The sequence below is a fragment of the Carassius carassius genome, chromosome 33 (genome assembly GCF_963082965.1).
Source record: "Carassius carassius chromosome 33, fCarCar2.1, whole genome shotgun sequence".
In the NCBI taxonomy this organism is placed as follows: Eukaryota; Metazoa; Chordata; class Actinopteri; order Cypriniformes; family Cyprinidae; genus Carassius; species Carassius carassius.
The window spans coordinates 753,678-776,067 of record NC_081787.1 but is presented as its reverse complement, the minus strand read 5'-3'; the positions used below and the strand labels follow the sequence as shown (position 1 = coordinate 776,067).

Below are 22,390 nucleotides of genomic sequence, written 5' to 3'. Positions count from 1 at the left end.
CCTTTTACTTTTAATTATCTGGGAAATAAGGACACTTCATGATGGGCCACACATTTTCAATAGGAGACAGATCGAGTCTAGCACATTCACAAAATGATGCCTGGCATTGTCTTGCTCTTATAACCATGGTCTTTTCCCAGGAAAAGATGTCATCATCTGTCATCTGGCAGCATATGTTTGTCTAATATAAGTCTCCATATCAATGTTATCTTCACTTATGTAAATCACCCTTGCTGTGGAGGGCACTGATGCACCACCATTTAAATAAAGGTTTAAGACAATTAGCAAATCACAGAGTATTGATATTGCATTTTACAAAATGTCCCAACTTTTCTGGAAATGGAGTTGTATAAATCAGGGCAATGGGCAAACATTTCTTCAGTAAAAAAAGACAGTTTTAAGCATTTACTTGATGTTGCACGTCAGTTATGAAGCTTAACTGCAGGACTGTACAATGCAACATATAAGAATTGGTCCACACAATGAATACATTTACCACAGTGTTATGTCCTTGTTAAAAAGCAATGGGAGGCATTAAAAAATAAAGAATACTTTAATTAACCAAATTAAGTAGCATAACGGAATGCTTCTGACTCCCTTCTATAGTCTCATACACATACCACGAACCTCTATCGCCACTTACTGGTCAATATGCACAAAAGAACACAACACACATTACTTTTTTTAGTACTTTAGTTTGTATTTTTCTTTTTTTATTATTATTATTGGGTGGGGAGTGGGGTCGAGTACCTCCACTTCTTTTTTCCACTTAAAACACTGATTGTGTATCATATGCATAACAAAGTACATTTCTGCACATAAATCACATGCCAAATCAACACAGTCTCACTCTCTACTCGTCAAATGTCTGACGCATGGTCAAGGGATCTGGCGTCCCTTTTTTGACGCACTGGGTATACCTTTGGCGTCTTTTTTCAACGTGGGGGTAGACCGATAGACTTCTATAGAACTCAGCAGCGTTGAAATTTGACGTCTTGGATCAGCACACCACAACCCGTTGTCTGCCTCGTATGGGTCGAGACTACACTAAATAAAAATAAAAAGGAATAGGTTACAAAAAATGATCTATGCCAAGGTGAGTCAAATGGCGGCCCCCAGATCATTTTTATCTGGCCCTCCAACTGGTTTTTTGACGTTTAAAAAGCCTCGCAATCTGATATCAAAGCGCCCTCTGCGCAAAGGTTTAGCGCGTTCATCAGCGGTGAGTTCATCAACGCTCACCTGCAGGGAAAATGGCATTCAGAGGGGAGTTTAACAACGCTCCAAGGCGCGTGCAAGTAAGCAGTTTAAGCGTTTTCTTATCATAGGTAGGACACCGCTTTAACTATAGCATGCTGGATAACGTATTTTTAACGGAGGTTTGTTGATTTTAATAAATGCATATAAATGCTACGATTGTGTTCAATTAATCTTTTTTTATTATTATTATTATTATTATTATTATTATTAAATCCTCTAAATTAATAACGCTGACGTCACCGTATGGGCGATCCCAAGGTCCATTGCGATTTTCCACTCGGTAAGTAAAGTAATGTTAGAAGGCTTAATTAATAAAGATCGATACTATTCTTACATTTACACATCAAAACTATTGAATCAGGACAAGAAGTTGTGTTTAGAAACTTTAGATTTTTTAGGGTGGCCATGTCTTATGACGATAAATAATGGAAAACATTAAAAAAAATAGCTTTCTGTACCAAATGTGCAGGCTAGCAAAGTTAGCTAATTGAATTCAAGTTAATTTTTGTCGCATATAATCATGTAAGGTACAATCATAGGGGAATGTAAAATTTTCAGTATTATATTATTACAGTATTACAACTATCCAACATTCTAAATGTTCAGAATGAAGAACGTTGTTGCCAGATTGGTTTGTTTTACAGCCAAATTGTTAAAAATCCACACAAAATTACATAATAAACACCCAAAATAAATCCATAATTAACAATACAATTAATTCATAACTACTACATGGCTCATCACAATTTTTCAATATGAAATAAAACAATTCATATGTATAAATAATGTCATAAGTAATCCTGCCATAAACTATTGACTGATTCATTCATATATATATATATATATATATATATGTGTGTAGTTTTCAAAATGTCTCGAAGGAAGTTCAAGCCTTGCCCCTCCTGCCAAGCACTTAACCAGGTGAAGGAAATGGAATAGAGCATTATGTGTAATATTCAAATATGTGGTTTTAATGTTCTACATTTCTCATTGTTAGGTCAATTGGACACTAAAATATGCTCCTACTAAATGACCCTGTATGATATATGTACTGTGTTACAAAACAGTGATAATGTAAGGCGTCAGGTTGATATCAATTTTGATTGCTTGTTTTGCACCAAACAACATAGGCAATATTAATTAGAGTAGCCTGGGTGTCTCCTACATCTGCCACTTTCACTGTATGATTATAATAAGAAGAAGAAGAACCATGTGTCAATCTAGAGACGCATATTCTGAATTGCATTGTGCTCTGTGTGTTCCTTTCTTTCCTGTATACAGCCAAATTAAACTCTTTCTTGATTGTACTTTTTCTCTGTGACTGTGGATCTGATGTCTCGCTTTGGTATACTTTTACCAACACAGGTGAGCCTCAAAACCAGCAGCTCTTGTTTTGCAGCCATCTCCCAAAAAAAAAAAGTAGCAGCCAAAAAAGTGACCCTGGACAGGAAGTGGGGGGAAAGGGTCCTAAAAAATAGAAATGCTGGAAGAGTGGTGGACTCTGCCCATATTGCAGTAAGTAGAAATCTTCATATTTCATTAAGCAATATAATTTATTTCAGTTTCATTAATATTGTGTGGTAGGGCAAGGGCCTCGTTTTACAAAAATAAGTTTAATCTGTCAGTGAATGAATTTGAGGTTGTCATAGATTGCATTCGTGTAACATATTATTTTAATTAATTTGTAATTTGCTTGACACGCATGGAATAGACTTTCTTTTTGACCAGGCGCTCATGTACATTTGTTTACATATACAACCGCCTACATTGTAAATATAACTTTGCTTTAGTAATACACAGGTACTTCAGTATGCGTGTTATTGAAGTCTCTGTCTCTGCTAAAGGCAATTCAAAGAATTCAGAACCAGAGTCACTATTAAAGACAGTCTTGCATGATTATGTAAGTAGATAACATGATCCTACCTTGCACTACCACCCCTAGCGTGTGAATATTGCATCTCACCCTTATAGTGTCTTCACTGCGTTAGTTTTAGAGAAAGTGCATGATGATGTGGCAAAGTAACTCTGACATGAGTGTAAGCCATACTGTGTGCAACATATGTGTTGTTAAAAGCAAGGCCATATTCAAAGCCACAACTTAAAAAAACATTTTAATTACTACAGGGGGGATAGTAATGTCACATTAAAAGTAGAAAGGATTCAAACATACCTACTGGAGTAGGACCGAGACCAGGTTCTGTAGAGTGGCTGGCTATTTTATGTCCGTTGGTGGCATTCCCAAATGAGTGTTTCTGTTTGTCCCCCAATCTACATTTACAGTGGGCAGAGACAGGTAGACCGACCAGTGGGGGGATATTGGTTGTATAAATCAGGGGTTCACAAACTGTTTGTTCCAAGGACCCTTTGTGTGGGAGAACAATTTCCAAGGACCCTCACATAATCAAAACGATTAAGCATATGCTTGCTACCGTTTGTATATTTTGATGACATTTCTATTCCCTGAAGTTGTGTCCGAGTTCACTACTCCATGTTTTCTAGCTGGTGTGTACTAACTTGGTCTTCAAACCTACATCAATTAAACAGAGTAAAGATTATGAGTATTTGGTGTGCTGTCCGGGGAGGGCTCCAAGCTCGGGATTTTTGCCAGAACCCAGAGTACTTCCCCCGTTGTTATAAAAGTATTTAGGACTAGAAGTGAGGAGATGGGGTGGTGGAGGGATGCTGTCAAACTGTCAACGGACAGAGGTATGCTTGTTGTTATATATACACCTCTTAACTCGTTCATTTGATTGATTAGCAGAGTTTGTTCAACTCATGTCTAATTAGGTTTGATTATTTGGAAATGCTCCCTCCAAAACTTTGTTAATAAAACATAATGTAATGTTGTTTCTAAGGGGAAAAACTGTTAAGGTTGATAATGTTAATTGTGTACTTGTATATTAGAAACAGTAGCACTGATGTATTTAATGCAGTTGTTTTCAATAGGGTGGAAAATAATGCAGTGGGAATAACTAATGTTTGCTGTCTGCATTTATTTATTGCAGGTGAAAAAACTAAGTGCATTGGGCTATGTCCCAATTCTATTTTTCGCCAAGAAAGATAAGGCCTCTGGAAAGTGGGTGGCCGATGTTGTGACCCACCTGACACCCACTGAGGATAACCTAAAAATTGTGGCCACCATGAGAAAGGCCTACAATTTTGTATTGATCAAAGAAGGTAGGTCATGACAGTTTTAAACAGGGGTTTTTTTATGATGGGGAAATATAAAAAATTAACATACACATACAATATTGTAGGGAACTCCACGCCAGAGCCCCAGCCTCAGCCCCAGACTGAGCCCCAGCATCAGACTCAACCCAAGCCCCAGCATCAGACTCAACCCAAGCCCCAGCATCAGACTCAACCCAAGCCCCAGCATCAGACTCAACCCAAGCCCCAGCATCAGACTCAACCCAAGCCCCAGCATCAGGCCCAGCCCGAGCCCCAGCATCAGACTCAACCCAAGCCCCAGCATCAGGTCCAGCCCAAGCCCCAGCATCAGGCCCAGCCCGAGCCCCAGCATCAGGTCCAGCCCGAGCCCCAGCATCAGGTCCAGCCCGAGCCCCAGCATCAGGTCCAGCCCGAGCCCCAGCATCAGGCCCAGCCCGAGCCCCAGCATCAGGTCCAGCCCGAGCCCCAGCATCAGGCCCAGCCCGAGCCCCAGCATCAGGCCCAGCCCGAGCCCCAGCATCAGGTCCAGCCCGAGCCCCAGCATCAGGCCCAGCCCGAGCCCCAGCATCAGGTCCAGCCCGAGCCCCAGCATCAGGCCCAGCCCGAGCCCCAGCATCAGGTCCAGCCCGAGCCCCAGCATCAGGCCCAGCCCGAGCCCCAGCATCAGGTCCAGCCCGAGCCCCAGCATCAGGCCCAGCCCTAGCCCCAGCATCAGGCCCAGCCCGAGCCCCAGCATCAGGTCCAGCCCGAGCCCCAGCATCAGGCCCAGCCCGAGCCCCAGCATCAGGTCCAGCCCGAGCCCCAGCATCAGGCCCAGCCCGAGCCCCAGCATCAGGTCCAGCCCTAGCCCCAGCATCAGGTCCAGCCCGAGCCCCAGCATCAGGTCCAGCCCGAGCCCCAGCATCAGGTCCAGCCCGAGCCCCAGCATCAGGCCCAGCCCGAGCCCCAGCATCAGGTCCAGCCCGAGCCCCAGCATCAGGCCCAGCCCGAGCCCCAGCATCAGGCCCAGCCCGAGCCCCAGCATCAGGTCCAGCCCGAGCCCCAGCATCAGGCCCAGCCCGAGCCCCAGCATCAGGTCCAGCCCGAGCCCCAGCATCAGGCCCAGCCCGAGCCCCAGCATCAGGTCCAGCCCGAGCCCCAGCATCAGGCCCAGCCCTAGCCCCAGCATCAGGTCCAGCCCGAGCCCCAGCATCAGGCCCAGCCCGAGCCCCAGCATCAGGTCCAGCCCTAGCCCCAGCATCAGGTCCAGCCCGAGCCCCAGCATCAGGTCCAGCCCGAGCCCCAGCATCAGGTCCAGCCCGAGCCCCAGCATCAGGTCCAGCCCGAGCCCCAGCATCAGGTCCAGCCCGAGCCCCAGCATCAGGTCCAGCCCGAGCCACAGCCTCAGTTCTTGGCCCTGGCTGAGTCCCAGTCTCAGGCCCAGGAAAAGGAGACCTTTTATCTTTTAGATTTATACCCTGTCTCCACCCCCCCCCCCCCCAACAAAAAAAAGAAAGTGTAAGTGAACTGTGGTCTTCAGTAGCTCCTCACTGCAGAACACAAGATCCAAGGGGCGTGGTTGGATCCACATCTAGGGGGTGGAGCTTGGTAGGTTTAGGGGTGGAGCTCTGGCAGATGGGTAGGTTTAGGGGTGGAACTGGGCGGGTTTAGGAATCAGGGGGTGGAGACGGGTAGGTTTAGGTAGATGTAAGGAGGGAGGAGTTGGATCTGGATCCAAACACTCCCCCTGGATCTTGTGTCCTGTAGTGAGGACCATCTCATGGTCTTAGCACACTATGTATGAATTTCCCCTTTTTTGTAATCATTATTCATTAAAATACAGAAATCTTCAAGTGAATTTAAGTGCAGTCAATCAGTTAATAGTGAGTATTTTCAGTGGCCAGTGTGATACGCAAAGAAGTTTGTCCTCGCATACATACCTTTCAGTACTGAACACGCACTCTAGGAGTCAAGCAATTAGCAATACACACTTGAGGAGAGATGAATACACACACACACATCAGTGGGCAGCCCAGGTAGCTTATCCCCTCCCCCCACCCCCACCACTGTTCTCAAGTCTGCTTCAATAACCTTTAGGCTATGCTATATGATAATAAGTCTACATTTCGGCTATGAAATCACTGAATTTGATGGCTAAAGGGCAGTTCATTCCAGGAACGATAACTATAACCATAACGATAAAAGCATCCAGACTGACCAACGATAAGCAAAGTCTCACCTTGTGTTAATAAATGTAATAGCTAAAATGTGATGGGTTCTTATTGGCTGTTAGCTTTTTATCGTTCTCAAAATCGCTTTAAAAGTGACCACCAACGATATTGTTCTCCATGTCGTTATCGTTATAGTTTATCATATTAACAAGAACAATATATTTTTTTATAGTTATCGTTCTTGGTGTGAATGGCCCTTAATATAAGTATTCTTTAGTTATTTAGCTGTATTTTTGACGTTTTCAAAGTTCAAGGACAATGGTTAATGTTGTTCCCCAGGTTTTATGAAACTTAGTTAAGAACGTTTTTTTTTTAAGGTTTTTGACACTTATGGTTAATTAATATGTTTATTTTTTGGTCATTTAAGGTTGCCGGAAATGCAGTAGGCAAAAAGTTTTCAAATATGACTCCATAACAGGAAGAAGGATAAATGAGGTAAGAAATATATTTTTCATTGGGCTGTCTCATCATCTCTCCATTGTCTGTTGCTCATCTGGCATTTCACAGATCACAAAATACTAACCATTTAAGCAGGTGGTAATTTGAGTCCATTTAAGTTCAAATGAAGGCCAAGTGGCCTTGCCCCAAAAATTATGAAATTCAAAACCTGATTATATGTTTGTGTCTTTCTGCAGGGGCAAGCAGAAGTAAGGGTGAAATGGTTACCTTGCTCTGCATGGTAAGTACTGCTTTATATTGCCTTCATACATGTCCTTTCTGTTTCCACTTTTAACCATCTCATAGGTGGTGGATAAAGGTTGGAACGTAAGGTCGGAATGTATATTGTAGCACACCTGTGTAAATGTACAGATGGGTCTCAAAGTTTTGCAACCAACAAGCAGCGTTGAGAGAATTGTCATGTCCACTAGGTTTTAAGTCCAGAGTCAATGCAGCCTTCTACCTGGAGATTTTAGAGTAATTTGTGCAAAAGCAGCCAGACCAAGTATGCATTAAAATTTTTGATAAGTCAGATTTGTTAATTTATTTTCAAAAGGTCGACATTTCTGTATGCCTCTTTATTATAGTGAAGTGAAGTGACATTCAGCCAAGTATGGTGACCCATACTCAGAATTTGTGCTCTGCATTTAACCCATCTGAAATGCACACACACAGAGCAGTGAACACACACACACACACACACACACACACTGTGAGCACACACCCGGAGCAGTGGGCAGCCATTTATGCTGCGGCGCCCGGGGAGCAGTTGGGTTCGATGCCTTGCTCAAGGGCACCTAAGTCGTGGTATTGAAGGTGGAGAGAGAACTGTACATGCACTCCCCCCACCCACAATTCCTGCCGGCCCAGGACTCGAACTCACAACCTTTCGATTGGGAGTCTGACTCTCTAACCATTAGGCCACGACTTCCCTAATATAGTGATTTGATGATTTTTGGTTTTCATGAGCTGTCAGCTGTCATCAAGACTAAAACAACAAAAATTGCTTGAAATATTGCACAATATTGTAATTTTGGAGACCCACCTGTATATTAATTACACTGTTTGTTACACTGTTGGTACAGGATGGATTAAATGCAGTGTAAAATATTGTCTACAGGATTTAGCCACTTGTTCTTTTCAGTACCATGCATAATAGCCCCTATGTGATTATATGTAGGAAGTAGAGATTCACCAATATACTGGCAGAAAATCAGTATCAGCCAAGATCATCCTTGTTGACTGATATAGGCTATTGGCTAGTTAACTTTCTATGACTTCATAGATCGGAGTGGCTGATGTTTATCTGTTACATTGCATCAAGCATTATATATGTATAGGTTTGTATAAAAACAAATACAAGGCCATACAATAATTTTAGACGCGGCTCATGTTTATAACAGTAATCTTGGGGGGTGGACTCATTTAAAATAATGTAATCATCAGGTTTTAGCCAGGTTTCTGTCAAACAGAGCACATCTATATTATGATAAGTGATCATATTATTTACAAAAAGTGTTTTCGTAGAAAGGGATCTGATATTCAATAAGCCAAGCTTTATCATTTGTTTATCCATATTGCATCTGTTTTTTATTTGTTGAACCTCAATTAAATTGTTAATCTTAACTTGGTTTGGACGTTTTTTGTATTTTCTAGTTCAGGGAACAGACACAGTCTTTATAGTGTGATATCTAGGTGAAGAGTCTCTATGTGCTGAGAATTAACTGACCTCTGTGACGGGAGGCAGCTAGCAGACGGTCGGTTTAGCCAGTCTGTCTGCTTCCTTGTGTCTGTGTGCAGAAGGCTGAGCAAGAAGTGTGCCAAAAATGGAATAATGCAATGTGATTTTAAATCAAAGTCTCACACATAAATATGCTCATGTTTTTTTCCCTGTAGCCTCTGCTATTAATATTTATCAACCACAATATTAGAAAATTAAATAACATGCATGAAAAAAAATGCTTCTCTTTGTATGGTTTATTTTTTGTTTTTGAAACAGTACAAGTTAAAACAAATGCAAATTATCTAACCTAGTATGTTAATTACTGATGTTAGATTCCTGTTCTTTGTGTTTGTAGGAATAAACCACACACATCCACACATCAACCACATAATAATAAAATAGGGCTTCAGCCCCTTCAGTTATTAAATGCAAACTTATTTGGGGTGTTTTTAATCATGTTAAAGAAAAAGTTTCTTCATAACATGACACAAAGGAAAAAACTGCAATCTGTTAAGCATTTATTGGCATTTTGTCAGGACAGCGTAAAATAAACTTACATCAAACTGATCAATATACAACAAAATGTCTTTACTGTATCAAACCCCAAACCTTAACCATCCCTACCCAGGGAGAAAGAAAAAAGAAAAGAAAAAACAAACACGGATGTATAATATTTTCTTATAATTATCATTCTGTAATGTACTAAGAGAGGCTTCTTAAGTATTATCCGAATCTGTATCAGAGGGACAAAGCAGGCCTTTAATGAAGTTCAAGAAGGGATTCCAGGTATTACTGAAGGCTTTAAGGGAACTTTAAAGCATAAACCTTAATTTCTCCAATTTAATGTAATTTAGATGTATCCATCTATTGTGAGTAGGGGAAGTGGCACATCTTTAAGGAGAATGTTCCTTCTAGCTATCAGAGTGGTAAAAGCAACCACTTGAACACTGGGACTAGAGTAAGTGGTTTATGGTAGAACACAAAAAACAGCTGTCAATTAATTGGTACTCAGTTCAACATTAAGTGCTTTGTCAAAGTGTGTCAAACACATTGGACCAAAAGGTTACTAATTGAGGGCATGACCAGAACATGTGCACATGATCTGCTGGAGCTTGTTTACAATGGTTGCAAGCAGCATTCTTGTCTGGAAAAAATTTTGATAGTTGTGCATTTGTCAAGTGAGCTCTGTAAAGTACCTTGCATTGTATCAAACCATGCCTGGCGCAGACTGATGATGAGTGCACTCGATATAGGATGTATGACCACTGTTTATCTGAAATAGGAATAAAGAGGTCAATCTGTTAAGCAAGTTTTGACATGGCAACTTTCTTTCTGTATCCAATTTTATTATTATATATTTTTTTTTCCCAATGTTTTTTCTTATTTGCAGATACATAACATAACATAATGGCACTCGTCCCAGAGAGCTAATGAAAGTAATTAACCTGTTTGCTTTATAGCTTGTACCAGATCTTCTTAAAACTGGTTTAAATATCAATGTCGTTTACAGGAATGAGAAGTTAACCTGTGACTTAAGGGAGATTCCATCAACACAAAATGAAAGTATGTGATCTGTTTCTACAAGGGGACTTTGTGTTTTACTGCTCATAAAATAGATCATAAACGTTCAACCTTGTTTGTTGTTGAGAGTTTGACTTGTGGTTTCCCCTTTAAGCAAACTCTTATGACAAGGATCCACTGTAAATGTCAATGATCTGTGTATGATTTTGTAACCTTACTGGTCATGTCCATATGGAAGTATACGCCATATGTTTTTTTTTTTTTTTTTTGCCCTGGACTGTTTGTGTGTAACGACTTCTAAGAACCAATATTTGCATATACCCACTTGATTTGCTGCTTTACGAATCCATAATGTACTGTCATGTTAGCTTCCTGTTCAACTGTGTCCCATGCTGTTTTGTGAAACTAGCGATTCTTTTGTTGTTATCAGTGCATTATCATTTATCTCATTATATCTTTTCTCACCCATCATTGACTGAGTGGGAATGAATCTCAGGCTCTCTGAGAAGAGGAATGAGATTCTGCATCATGGAACAGGAACGTTGTTGGTGTGACCAGTGTCTGAATGTGTACAAACACGTTAATTGATTGGCTGACAGCATGAGCGAAGCACTCACAAGTATAAGAGGGTGACTGCAAAATTTCATTAAGTCTTTTGTCTGAAGGAGATGTGCAGGCAAACCCAATGCATCGAAATGAGACGCCACGTCTCGTTCCCAATCAAAGGGAACCATGTTACAGTCACAACCTGAGACTTTACATTCTGAAGTGGTACTTCAATATGGCATCATGGAGTTGACACTATGAACAAGATAATCAAGGTCTTACCATGCATACTAGAAACTTCTAGTCAAGCGTGTTGAGGCAAGTTGGAGCAGAACATTGGCCCTCCAGGGTTAGGCTTTGGACACCCTTGCCCTTAAGCTCTACTTATTTACCCTAACCGTAGCGAAGAGAGCTCAACCTAGCATCTTGAGGACCCACTCTGAGATCTTAATAACTAATCAAGCACTGCTATAACAAGACCAGATCTCCCAGGTCTTCCAAGCATACTGTAGGTCCTGATGAGTGCCATAGGGGAACGTGAAGTAACTCAGCGCCTAATACATTATTAGACATTAGGTGTTTCTTATTAACTCTTTCCCGGGTTTTTTTTTTTTTAAGAAGCCAAGTTTTATTCTAGCTTCATGCGGTTTTGATTTATATGCTGTTCAATGCTTGATGAATGCATTATTTTACATATGCATTTGCATTCATACAAGATTGCTTGTTTCTGCTTCTTTACATGCATTATGAGCCAGACATTCAATACTCTTTCAGATGATGTATAATAGCGCCTCCTACCGTATAAAACACAAAGCTGGAACATTCAGTCAGTGGTGGGGATTGAGTTAAACATGAAAATGATGTCATTCCACTGTTCCTGTGTCAAACAGCTTCTGTTACAAGTGCCATGTTCTGCTGCAGCCTCCATCACACAAACACACACACACACACACACACGTTGGGTTTTCATGTTTTATGGGAACTCTCCATAGACAGTGCTTTTCTACTGTACAAACTGTATTTTCTATCCCCTTATCCTAAACCTACACCTAAACCTATCCTTCACACAACACTATAGGCAAAACAAAAAACCTTGTTTCTGTATCATTTATAAGCTTATTTCCTCATGGGGACAATCCACAGAGCTCATGTAACTTCTTCAAACAGTGTTTCCCAGAAAGCTGTGGGTTTTTGGCTGCAGATTTATCCTTCAGTATCTTTCCTTAATATTCGTCAACTTTTGACGAAATACTTTTTCTTGGAAGAATGGTGAGAGCCATGCAAGACAAAAACCTGACTGTGTAACAGTCCATATGTTTACAGTACCCTAGTGTTGTCAAATACGGTACATTGGTATAAAGTAGATGATGAAATTTGAGAAAAACGGGAGTGTATGTGCTAAATCTTTCCATTATTATGGTCCCAAAGTGAGATTATTGACATGTGATAACCATAGAAATGAACAGAAAGACAAAGTTTTTGATGTTAATTTAATTATCAACTTTTAACTTATTGACTTTTTAACAATGATTGCTTAACTGAAATACATAAATCAGTCTTGAGTGTTTGATGAGGTATTGTGTGACTGGGGCCCAACATTCGGTGCTCTGCCCTTTTGCTTGGTGAAGGAGCATAAACAAACAGCAGAAAAACATTGGAAACTTAGCGCAATTGAATGGCAAAGAACCTTAAGGTTTAGTGCAACAAAATTAACAAAAATATATTTCATGGTTATACACACTCACTCACAGGAGGAGGGGGGGATTTCATTTTCATTTCCATCTTGGGATTTCTATATTTTATCATTAAAAAGCCTACGAAAGTGATCCGACTTCTGCACATAATAATAAAAACATAGCGAGACATTTGTCTGGTTAGCTGTGCAATGTGGGCTTTTGCATGGCCATAACCTCATGATGAACTGAGTGACAGCTTTTTAATGATTATAAAGGGGAGTTTGCAAATGTGATATTGACTGTATACAACAGTTCAACAAGTTAATATTTTCACTTAGATTTTAGGAACTTGATTTTGTAAAAATGGCAGCATTTTCTTTCCATACCAAAAAATGGCAGATATATATATTTACATTTCTAAATGGATGCCGCCTTTATATTGGGATCATAGAGGCCTTCCTGTCTAAACCTAACCAGTAAAACTATTAAACACTTGCGACAGCAAGGCACTTTACTTCCATTTCTTAAAAATATTTCCTTAGTTTTTAGTGAAACGAAATGTCTTTCCGATCTGATATGTGATGGGAAAGAGAAATGAGTTCAGCACACGGCAAAGATTTGACTGTGAGATTGGTAGTCGAATCAGGCTCCTCGTATAAAAGCATTGACTATTCAGGGTCACCCCTAAACCTTACCAGTCAATTATTTTTTTTTTTTTTTGTTATGATGCATCAGTCAAATACAAAGTAAAAAACACACAAGACTTTATTGTAGATTAGACATTGGTTTAAGGTGAGATGACACTCAATAAACCCCATAATGCTAAACATACAAGGATACAAGATACATACAACAACAAATAAAGTTCTGGCTCTGATACTGAGCTTTGAACAGTACCACTGGCTTTCCATGAACTGCACATCTGATTAAGGCACATGTTAATTAAACCTTTGGCACATGGGATTAATTTAACAGTAAAACAGTGCTGATCACATGGTTTTTCTGTTAATTCTTGATAACCGATCATTATTCTGCTTCTGAATGAATATGTGAGCTTACTGTTTTAATATAACCACGTAAACATGTGTCCGAATAGCACAGAAAACAAGAAAATGACACAATGTGACCTCCTCAAGACAGAATTATACACAAAAAATATAAAGATAAGCTTACTCTGGCACATCCCTTTCTACACGCTCAATAAAAAACACTCTTTCCACTGGATTCAGACATTCAGGCCACAACCAAACACACATTTATATACAAAACCAAACACTTTCTACTGGCAAAATACATTTAAAGTGGCTGAACCAAAGCTCGTGAATAATCTATGGGATCCTAACCAGTCAATCACTGAGCTCGGAACTCTCCTGCTCTGCTCTGATTGGCTGAGAACATTCATTGGTCAGATCATACAGTTTCTGTGTGCATTTCTAATGGCTGCATGCATTTGTATCTGTCAAATAAGCTGCTTAACATATGCGGTTATAAGATGAGAGATGAACTGATCAGGTTAGCGCACCCCGAGTGTCCAAACCTTGCGGCTGCTTTCAGCACTGAGCATCTGAAGCGACACACACAGACTTCCTGTGCTCCAGGAATGAGGGAGCGGCTGTGATTGGCTGGCAGATCGCTGCTGTGGGCGGGGCTTCACTTGAGGAAACATGGAGTCGATATTCAGCTGGCCAATCACAGAGAAGCAAGGAGCCGATCGGATCGAGCGCAGCACTAGAGAGAGAGAGTTATAAATCAAAATCAAATTTAAAAAGAAAAAAAGTTATACATGTAAAAAGTCACCTAGATGATAATGCTAAAACTTTTTTAAGAATTGTGTGTGTGTGTGTGTGTGTGTGTGTGTGTGAGTCTAAGTGTATGCGTGTGTGAGTGTGTGTGTGTCTGTGTCTCTGTGTGTGTGTGTGTGAGTGAGAGAGAGAGTGTAAGTCTGTGTGTGTGTCTCTCTGTGTGTGTGTGTGTGTGTGTGTGTGTGTGTGTGTGTGTGTGTGTGTGTGTGAGAGAGAGAGAGAGAGTGTAAGTCTGTGTGTGTGTCTCTCTGTGTGTAAGTGTGTGTGTGTGTGTGTCTGTGTGTGAGTGTGTGTGTGTCTCTGTCTGTAAGTGTGTGTGTGTGTGTGTGTCTGACCGTCTCGGCTGTGTCGGTCTCTCAGAGCGTCTCTGGCCTGCTGGTTTCCTCTGGCCGCTGCCTGATGATAAAGACTGACGGCGGTCTGGACACACGGAGAAACGCCGAACCCCGTCTCATAGCACTGAGCCAGACACACGAGAGCCGCGGCGTCCTGCACGTCAACACAGCATCTTCAGATCTCGTGTAAAACATTCAAAGCGTTTGAGAATATGAAGAGAAGAGGAGCGTTACCCCGCTCTCAGCCGCCATCCTGAAATAATGAACACACTTCTCCTCATCACAGTCTGGACACTGAGACAAAACCACACCCAGATACACCTGAGCCTGGAGACAGACACACACGAGACTTCTTTATATATAAATTATTAATATATTGAATATATATATCTATATATATACACACGTGTACCTCAGTGAGTCTGGCGTCTGCAGCCGTCTGCAGGAAGTTGAGCGCCGCTGTGGTGTCTGTTTCTGAGCTCTGCTGCCCTCTGCTGTTCAGGAGGAGTTTAGCACAGCGATACTGAGCCTGACGGTGACCAGCGACTGCGGCGCGTCTGTAGTGATGCACCGCCTGACAGACAACAGAAGATATTAAAGACAGAAGTAACTATTAATATCACTATTACTGTTTTTTTAAAAATAAAAATGAAACCAATACACCTGTGGAAGTTTTTATTTCTTCTCTCAACAATGCAATTTTAATGTGCTGTTTTAAAGTTAAAAAGAGGGGCAACATTTTTTTCCATATATGAGTGTAAATGTGTGTGTGTATGTATGTATATATAATGTAATTATAAAAATTCAACAAATATTTTAAATCAATGCTACAATACTGTACAATTTAATAAGCATTTAATAAATAATAAATATTATTATTTATCATTTACTCTTTTTTTAAAAAAGGTATTTTGTTTAAGCCCCTCTCCAAAAAAAAAAAAAAAAAAAAAATTTAAAATAATAAAAAATACATTGGTTTTCATTTGTACATTATAGTTGAAGTTTTATTTGTCAGAACAATACTAAATTACAATTCTAATAAAAATGTCTTTCATTTCAGATATTTAAACAGTGCTTTTGTTTTTGCATCTTTTGTTGACGAGATTTATAAACGAGTCTGAATAAAAGTTATGAATATGTTTGGTGAGTTGCATGTGTTATGAATGTACTTTAAAATGGAGCAACTTTTAATATTTCTCAGGTTAGAAGGTAGGCAAAATACAGATAAAATGCCTTTTTATTTGTATTATTATTCTTTTAAGTTATACTGTATTTCATGGTATGCAAGTCATTTTTTAAAAATCATCTGAAACATGTTGCAACTCATTTTCCAAAGCAAGTTATAGAATGCAATTAAAATAAAGCATGCAAATATGCAAATATTTTCAAACATGCAAAACGCATGCTTCTATATAACTAAGGGGAAATCCCAGCACCTTGCTGAGGTCTGTCTGCACTCCTCGTCCCTTCTCGTAACACACTCCCAGGTTAAACTGAGCTTTGCTGTAGTCGTGCTGCGCAGCGGTCAGGAAACAGGAGAAGGCCGTCTCGTAGTCGCTGGCTCTCGCGCTCTCCAGACCTGAAACACAGCGAGCAGAACTGGTTCACATCACACAGCGGCGCTCTGAGTGGATGAGCTGGTCATTACCGATGATGTTGAGGATTACAGGAACGCTGCTGTCTGCCACGCGCCGCAGATTCTGTGCTGCTGCATCCAGAGAAACACCTTCCTGCAGGAAACATACACCACTGACTAATCTATCTATATACTGCTTTATGCCACACAGACTGATTCAAAGCAGCTGCACAGTAATCAACAGGGAAATAATAGTGTTACTGTCGCACAATCTGTCTTAAGTTAGGAAACAAATTAAATATTGGATGTAAACCCCGCTCTACAGGAGACAAAAGTGTCTTTACACTGTAAAAATTACGGTTTTACTCAGTATTTTTGTCTTGTCTTGTTATAAGATACATTTACCTGAGAAGCAATGTTACTTGTTTTCTGAAAATTGCATCAAAATAAAATGAGTTTATGTTTAAAACAAGAGAAAAAAATATCTGTGTTGTCAGAAAATACACTTATTTCTTGTTTTCTGGAAAATTTATGAAAACTGAGGTTTTTGCGTAAAACAAGTAAAACTTAATTCAAAGAGAAAAGCAAAATCTTAATGAATTTGATAGAGAACGAGACGAAAATATTGAGTATTAAATCTTTTTTTTTTTTTTGTAGTCTATTCAGCTTAATTTAGTCGATGTGGATCCAGTTCAGTTCAACAACAGAACTAATTCAATTTCAGCTATAAAACAACATTACAAAAGACAATCGTCAGATCAATTTAGATTCAAAGGACAAACAGTTTTTCAGTCTAAATCTGTTACCTCTGGTTTCAGTTGTTCAGGAAAAAGAGTTTCATCTGTAAGAAAATCAAGAATCAAGCGTCAACACTTCACATCTATACCATACGAGTCTGCAAATGCATTTTTTATTGTCGTCAAACACAATGCAAAAAGAGCAAGGCACAGTTCAGTTCAGAATGTGTGAAATAAAGAATAAGAACAACAACAAATATAAAAAGCATATTCATGTAAAACAATATAATATAGTTTTTCTGACCGTGGTGTGTCGCTTCGCTCACCGGCTCCTCCTGCTGGTCATCAGAGCTGTGCGCCGTCTGCAGGTCAGAGGTCACGGCTCCATCACTGTTGCCATGACTACGGTCACTGGAGCCGCTGTCGGGGGTCTGCAGCGCCCCCTGCAGGCATTTCACCGCCACACCGCTGGATAAAGCATTGGGCCTGGACACTGAGAGACAAACCGCTTATTGTTTTATCACCTTATTTTAATCTAGATTTTTTTAAATGACTTACCATGCCATATTTTCTGACATACAAGTTATTTTATCATTGAAACCATGCTTTAACTTTTATATTTTAAAGCGACTTCTATATTAAGCATGCAAATCACATCACAAACTATTCATCATCAAACTAATATACAGTCATCCGAACATTAAACGCTTCTGTTGCACAGTGAGTGAAATACACAGCTGAGTTTACAGAACTAATAATAATTAGTTTAGCAAATAGTTACATTTTGTCAAATTATTTTTTTTCATTTGTTAGTCCAATTTCTATTATTATTCATTTTAATCTGGATTTTTGTTTTAAATTATGCATTTGTATGTAAATGTTACTAATGCTTTGTGAATAATTGGTTTAAATTTTTATTTTCATTTCAACTTTATCATTAGTAGTAGTGGTAGTAGGAATAGTACTTATTATTATTATTATTATTATTATTTACTTGAATCTGGATATCTTCATTTTTATTAATGTATACGCATGTATTTGTCTATTAGTGACTCATCTCTGATTGAGTTTGTTTTTACTTTATTATTTATTGTGATCTGAATTTTTAATCTTAAATAATGCATATCTATGTAAATGTAACTAATGCTTTCTCACTTCTAATAAAAAGGATTGGGCACATTTCATATACATTTTTTTACATTTCATTATTATTATTATTACTACTACTGTATTTTAATCTAATTTGAATAATGTATATGCATGTGTAATTTTAATTTGGATGTTTCATTTAAATGATCTATATGCATCTAAATGTTACTAATGATAATTATTTATAATGTGTGACTGGAGCACAAAAACAGTCTCTGGGGTATAGCCAAAAATACATTGTATGAGTCAAAATTATAGATTTTTTTTATGACAAAAATCATTAGGATATTAAGTAAAGATCAAGTTCCATTAAGATATTTTGTAAATTTCCTACCATAAAAATATCAAAATGTAATTTTGATTAGTAATATGCATTGCTAAGAACTTCATTAGGACAAATTTAAAGATAATTTTCTGAATATTTAGATTTTTTTGCTCCCTCAGATTCCAGATTTTCAAATATTGTCCTCCTAACAAACCAGACATCAATGGAAAGAAGATTTATTCAGCTTTAAGATGTTGCATAAATCTTAATTTGGAAAAACTGACACTAAAGACTGGTTTGTGCACCAGGCTTAATCTGAGCAAGAGACAGCTGTGTTGGCCAGACTGATCTCTGATTGGTTGAAGTGTTGTATGATTGACAGCAGGACTCACAGATATCAATCAGGACTTTGTAGGAGCATTTCCGTATCTGAGCCGGTCCAGGGTTTTGATCCGTGTGAGAGGACAGCCGAGAGTGAATCCTGCGACAGAGCTGCATGAAGAGTACCGCAGCGGCGCCCTGCACACACACACACACACACACACAGACACACACACCAGTTAATATAAACACACCACAGAGATGACATGCGATAAACAGTAGAGTTATCAGTGAATTACCCATCCCACTGCATCGAGAGTGGTGTATCTGGGCAGACCAGTGTAGCAGAACTGAGACGTCCTCTTCTTCTTCTGATCGTGAGAACTGTGAGAGCTGAGGGACAGAGGGACAGTTAGTTCAGCTCAGTGGTTCAGGGGTCAGAGGTCACTCGTGCGGTCCAGTACCTGCTGCTGTCAGACGCGTGTCGTCCGCCGGTCAGGATGCTGGAGTTGATGACCTCGTCCTCCACGTGATGACCCTGCGAGAGCCGCAGCGGGGCGTTTCCATGGCAACGGCTCAACACTGCGGGGTCACGAGGAAAACCCAGACGTGAAATGAAACTTCCAGTTACTTTTGATAAGAAACAAAGTCTCATCTTTCAAATGATGTCAATTTTTTCAGGAAATTCAAAATGAGACAAAAACGAAACACCATGTAAACAAAATGAAACAAAAACTCAACCAAAGGGAAAAAACGAAACAAAAATGAAACAAAAATGAAACGCCATGTAAATAAAATGAAACAAAAATGAAACAAAAATGAAACACCATGTAAATAAAAGGAAACCAAATGAAACAAAAATGAAACACCATGTAAATAAAAGGAAACCAAATGAAACAAAAATGAAACACCATGTAAACAAACTTTCATTCAGCTCAGGAAAGTCATCATTGTCCACAACGCTATAAATGAAATCTAGAGAATATAATTTCACGAAATACTGTACTACTAATACTGTACCTGTTAGTGATGTCTTGATTAATGTATAAATAAATCTGTTATGAAAAAGTTTATGACAGACACTGTGTAAATGATTATATTTCAATGGCAAATATACATTTTATAATTAGATTTAGAAGTTAGTTTAAAACTGCATTATGTGATATTTAAATGTTGAATACAATTTTTGAGTGTTGGCTACTATATTTAAAAAATTATAGTAATTGACTATTCAGTTTGTAGAAATGTGCTGGCTATAGTGTAGTTAAGAGCATGAGCTGAGGTATTTATTTATTTAAAGAAAGAGCATTTTGTTCAGTAAACCACGGTTTAATATAAAATAGCAATTTTATGGTTAGTTTTTTCCGCATGCTGTAATGAAAACATACCAAACCGTGACATCAAAACCGAAGTACATACTGAACCGTCATGTTTGTGTACCATTAATATAGTTACAATGATAACTATATTAGCGTCCACACCGAAAACGACAACTATAAGCGTAATTATAACAATAACTATATTAGCATCCAAACAAACGGACAATAACATTCTGTTTATTAAAGGCAATGTCATTTTGTTTGATCATTCACACCAACAACAAATAACTCCACTTTAAATTTCAATTTGTAAACTTTACCTGAAACAATCTTGCAAACTTATTACCTCAAAAAAACTAGGTTACTTAGTATTAACGTTTTCATAAATTAGCTTCTGAGACAGCATAAACAGTTTTTATAAAGCTTTAAATAATTGCATGTGTCCACAACTATAACGATAACACAGAGGAACGATGTCACTGGAATCGTTTTGATGTTTTTTTTTTTTTAGTTAATTCAAAATAAATCAACAGAAATTGTAGCCTACATAGTTTGTGCAATTACACTTATTTAAATTAAAAGGTTAAAAGTTCATATTTATCACGTTCTATTCTGTAATATTAATATAAATATTACACTGTCAGAATAAAAAGGTTGCATTTTATGCGTGCAACGTTCTTTCTGGCAGTCCCTTATGAAAATGAACCATGTTTTGGTAAAGTGACCATAGTTCAACTTGGTTCCATGGTTACCACTACAGTTGCAAAAAAAATATAACCTACTGTAATAAGTTGAAATTAATTGTATTGAATGATAAAATGCGTTATAAATAGAAAGTTAAGTGGGCACCATAACCCATTTTACGTTAATATTTTAATAAATTACATAAAAGTTCTGTTTAAAGTTATCTGTATCGAAGATAAGGTATTGGTATCGTATCGAAAACAAAATAAGTGGTACCGCCCATCCCTTCTGATGAACGATAAAAACATTAACAGCCAATCAGAATCCACCTGACTTTAAAGCGCGCACATTTAAAAGTGGCTTATATTTGTAACTGAAGCGCGCTTATAATGAACAATGTTTTGGTCAGTTTGTGTGGATTCTGAGGTAATTATTGTTATAGTTAGCCTATGTTTATAACTGTTGTTGTTGGTGTTGAAGATAATTTAGTTATCGTTATACAGTAGATATCGTTCTTGGTGTGAACGGGCCTTATAACGCATGACCAGTGCGAACAGTTTTGTCGTCTGCCGCCTTAAAGAATAGTTGAGGTGTTGAAATAACTTTTTTATTTGAATAAAAACAATTATTAAAACTCTATAGTTGTAGTTATCACAATAACGTTCTGTTTTTATAAGCGCGTGCGCTTTAAATAATTGCGCTCTTTTCGAAGTTTGGAGGATTCTGATTGGCTTGTTTTTTTTTTTACGTTCCTAAAGTGATTCCAGTGATATCGTTCTTCTTGTGTCGTTAATACATTGCCGTAAAAACTGTGTATTTACCTATTTTCGTAGAATTAGAACTATTATTAAAACGTCACAGTGCAGTTATCGTTACAGTATGTATCTGTTTGCTTGTGTGTTTGTTTTCCCTGTTTTCTGTTTATTTTTAATACACTCTGCATCGATGTTCAAAAACTGAAACCAAAACTATCCACAGACTTATTAAAATATGAGTTTTATTCAAATATTCAACTAAAGTCCTTCTCCTCTTAATGATACTTGTCACACAGTGGCGTACAGTGAAACATCGCAACAATGTATCACTGTATACAATGTATCTGTTTGGATGTATCAGTCTATCACTGTATCAATTTATCTGTTCGGAGGAATCAGTATATTATTGTATCAATGTATATATCACTATATTAATGTATCAATGTATCTGTTGGAATGTATCAGTGTATTAATGTATTAATGTATCTGCTCGGATGAAACAGTGTATTAATGCATCGCAGCTCACCTCTGCCCACCAAACTCTGAATCCTCCACATGTCTGCTGTTGTTTCTGTAAGTTTATGAGGATTAACTCACGCCATGATGTTTCTGACAGTCACGAGTTACAGCAGCGGCTCGGTGAAGGACGACTTGGCGGAAATGACGCAAATCCCTCCTAAATTATAAAATAGTCTGCAGTTCATTCTCCCACCGCCAGAGGCCGCCGGTACAGTTACAGTTACAGAAACGGTCTAATCCATTATTTAATTGTATTATTGTTATTATTATTATTATTACTAAAATATTATTTTGAGCAAATTTGTTATAATTTTCTTATTTTAATTATTATTATTATTATTATTATTAATTAATTATTTATTTTATTATGTTTATATAAACTA

The 22,390-nt window shown here is 38.6% G+C and overlaps 2 protein-coding genes across 2 annotated transcripts; one reads left to right on the top strand and one right to left on the bottom strand.

Moving 5' to 3' along the window:
* Window positions 1-1,081: 1,081 nt before the first annotated feature.
* On the top strand, window positions 1,082-5,590 carry LOC132114103 (putative cyclin-dependent serine/threonine-protein kinase DDB_G0272797/DDB_G0274007). Its single transcript, XM_059522241.1, has 4 exons — window positions 1,082-1,096; window positions 4,266-4,437; window positions 4,518-5,098; window positions 5,291-5,590. The coding sequence occupies exons 1-4, from the start codon at window positions 1,082-1,084 to the stop codon at window positions 5,588-5,590; spliced, it is 1,068 nt and encodes a 355-aa protein (XP_059378224.1).
* A 7,855-nt stretch (window positions 5,591-13,445) lies between these two features.
* Window positions 13,446-22,168, bottom strand: dele1 (DAP3 binding cell death enhancer 1). Its single transcript, XM_059521224.1, has 12 exons — window positions 22,015-22,168; window positions 19,195-19,312; window positions 19,030-19,123; window positions 18,802-18,928; window positions 17,300-17,488; window positions 17,065-17,099; window positions 16,331-16,412; window positions 16,119-16,261; window positions 15,095-15,256; window positions 14,917-15,009; window positions 14,683-14,836; window positions 13,446-14,273 (listed from the first exon to the last, which is right to left on the bottom strand). The coding sequence occupies exons 1-12, from the start codon at window positions 22,043-22,045 to the stop codon at window positions 14,059-14,061; spliced, it is 1,443 nt and encodes a 480-aa protein (XP_059377207.1). The 5' UTR covers window positions 22,046-22,168; the 3' UTR covers window positions 13,446-14,058.
* Window positions 22,169-22,390: the final 222 nt, after the last annotated feature.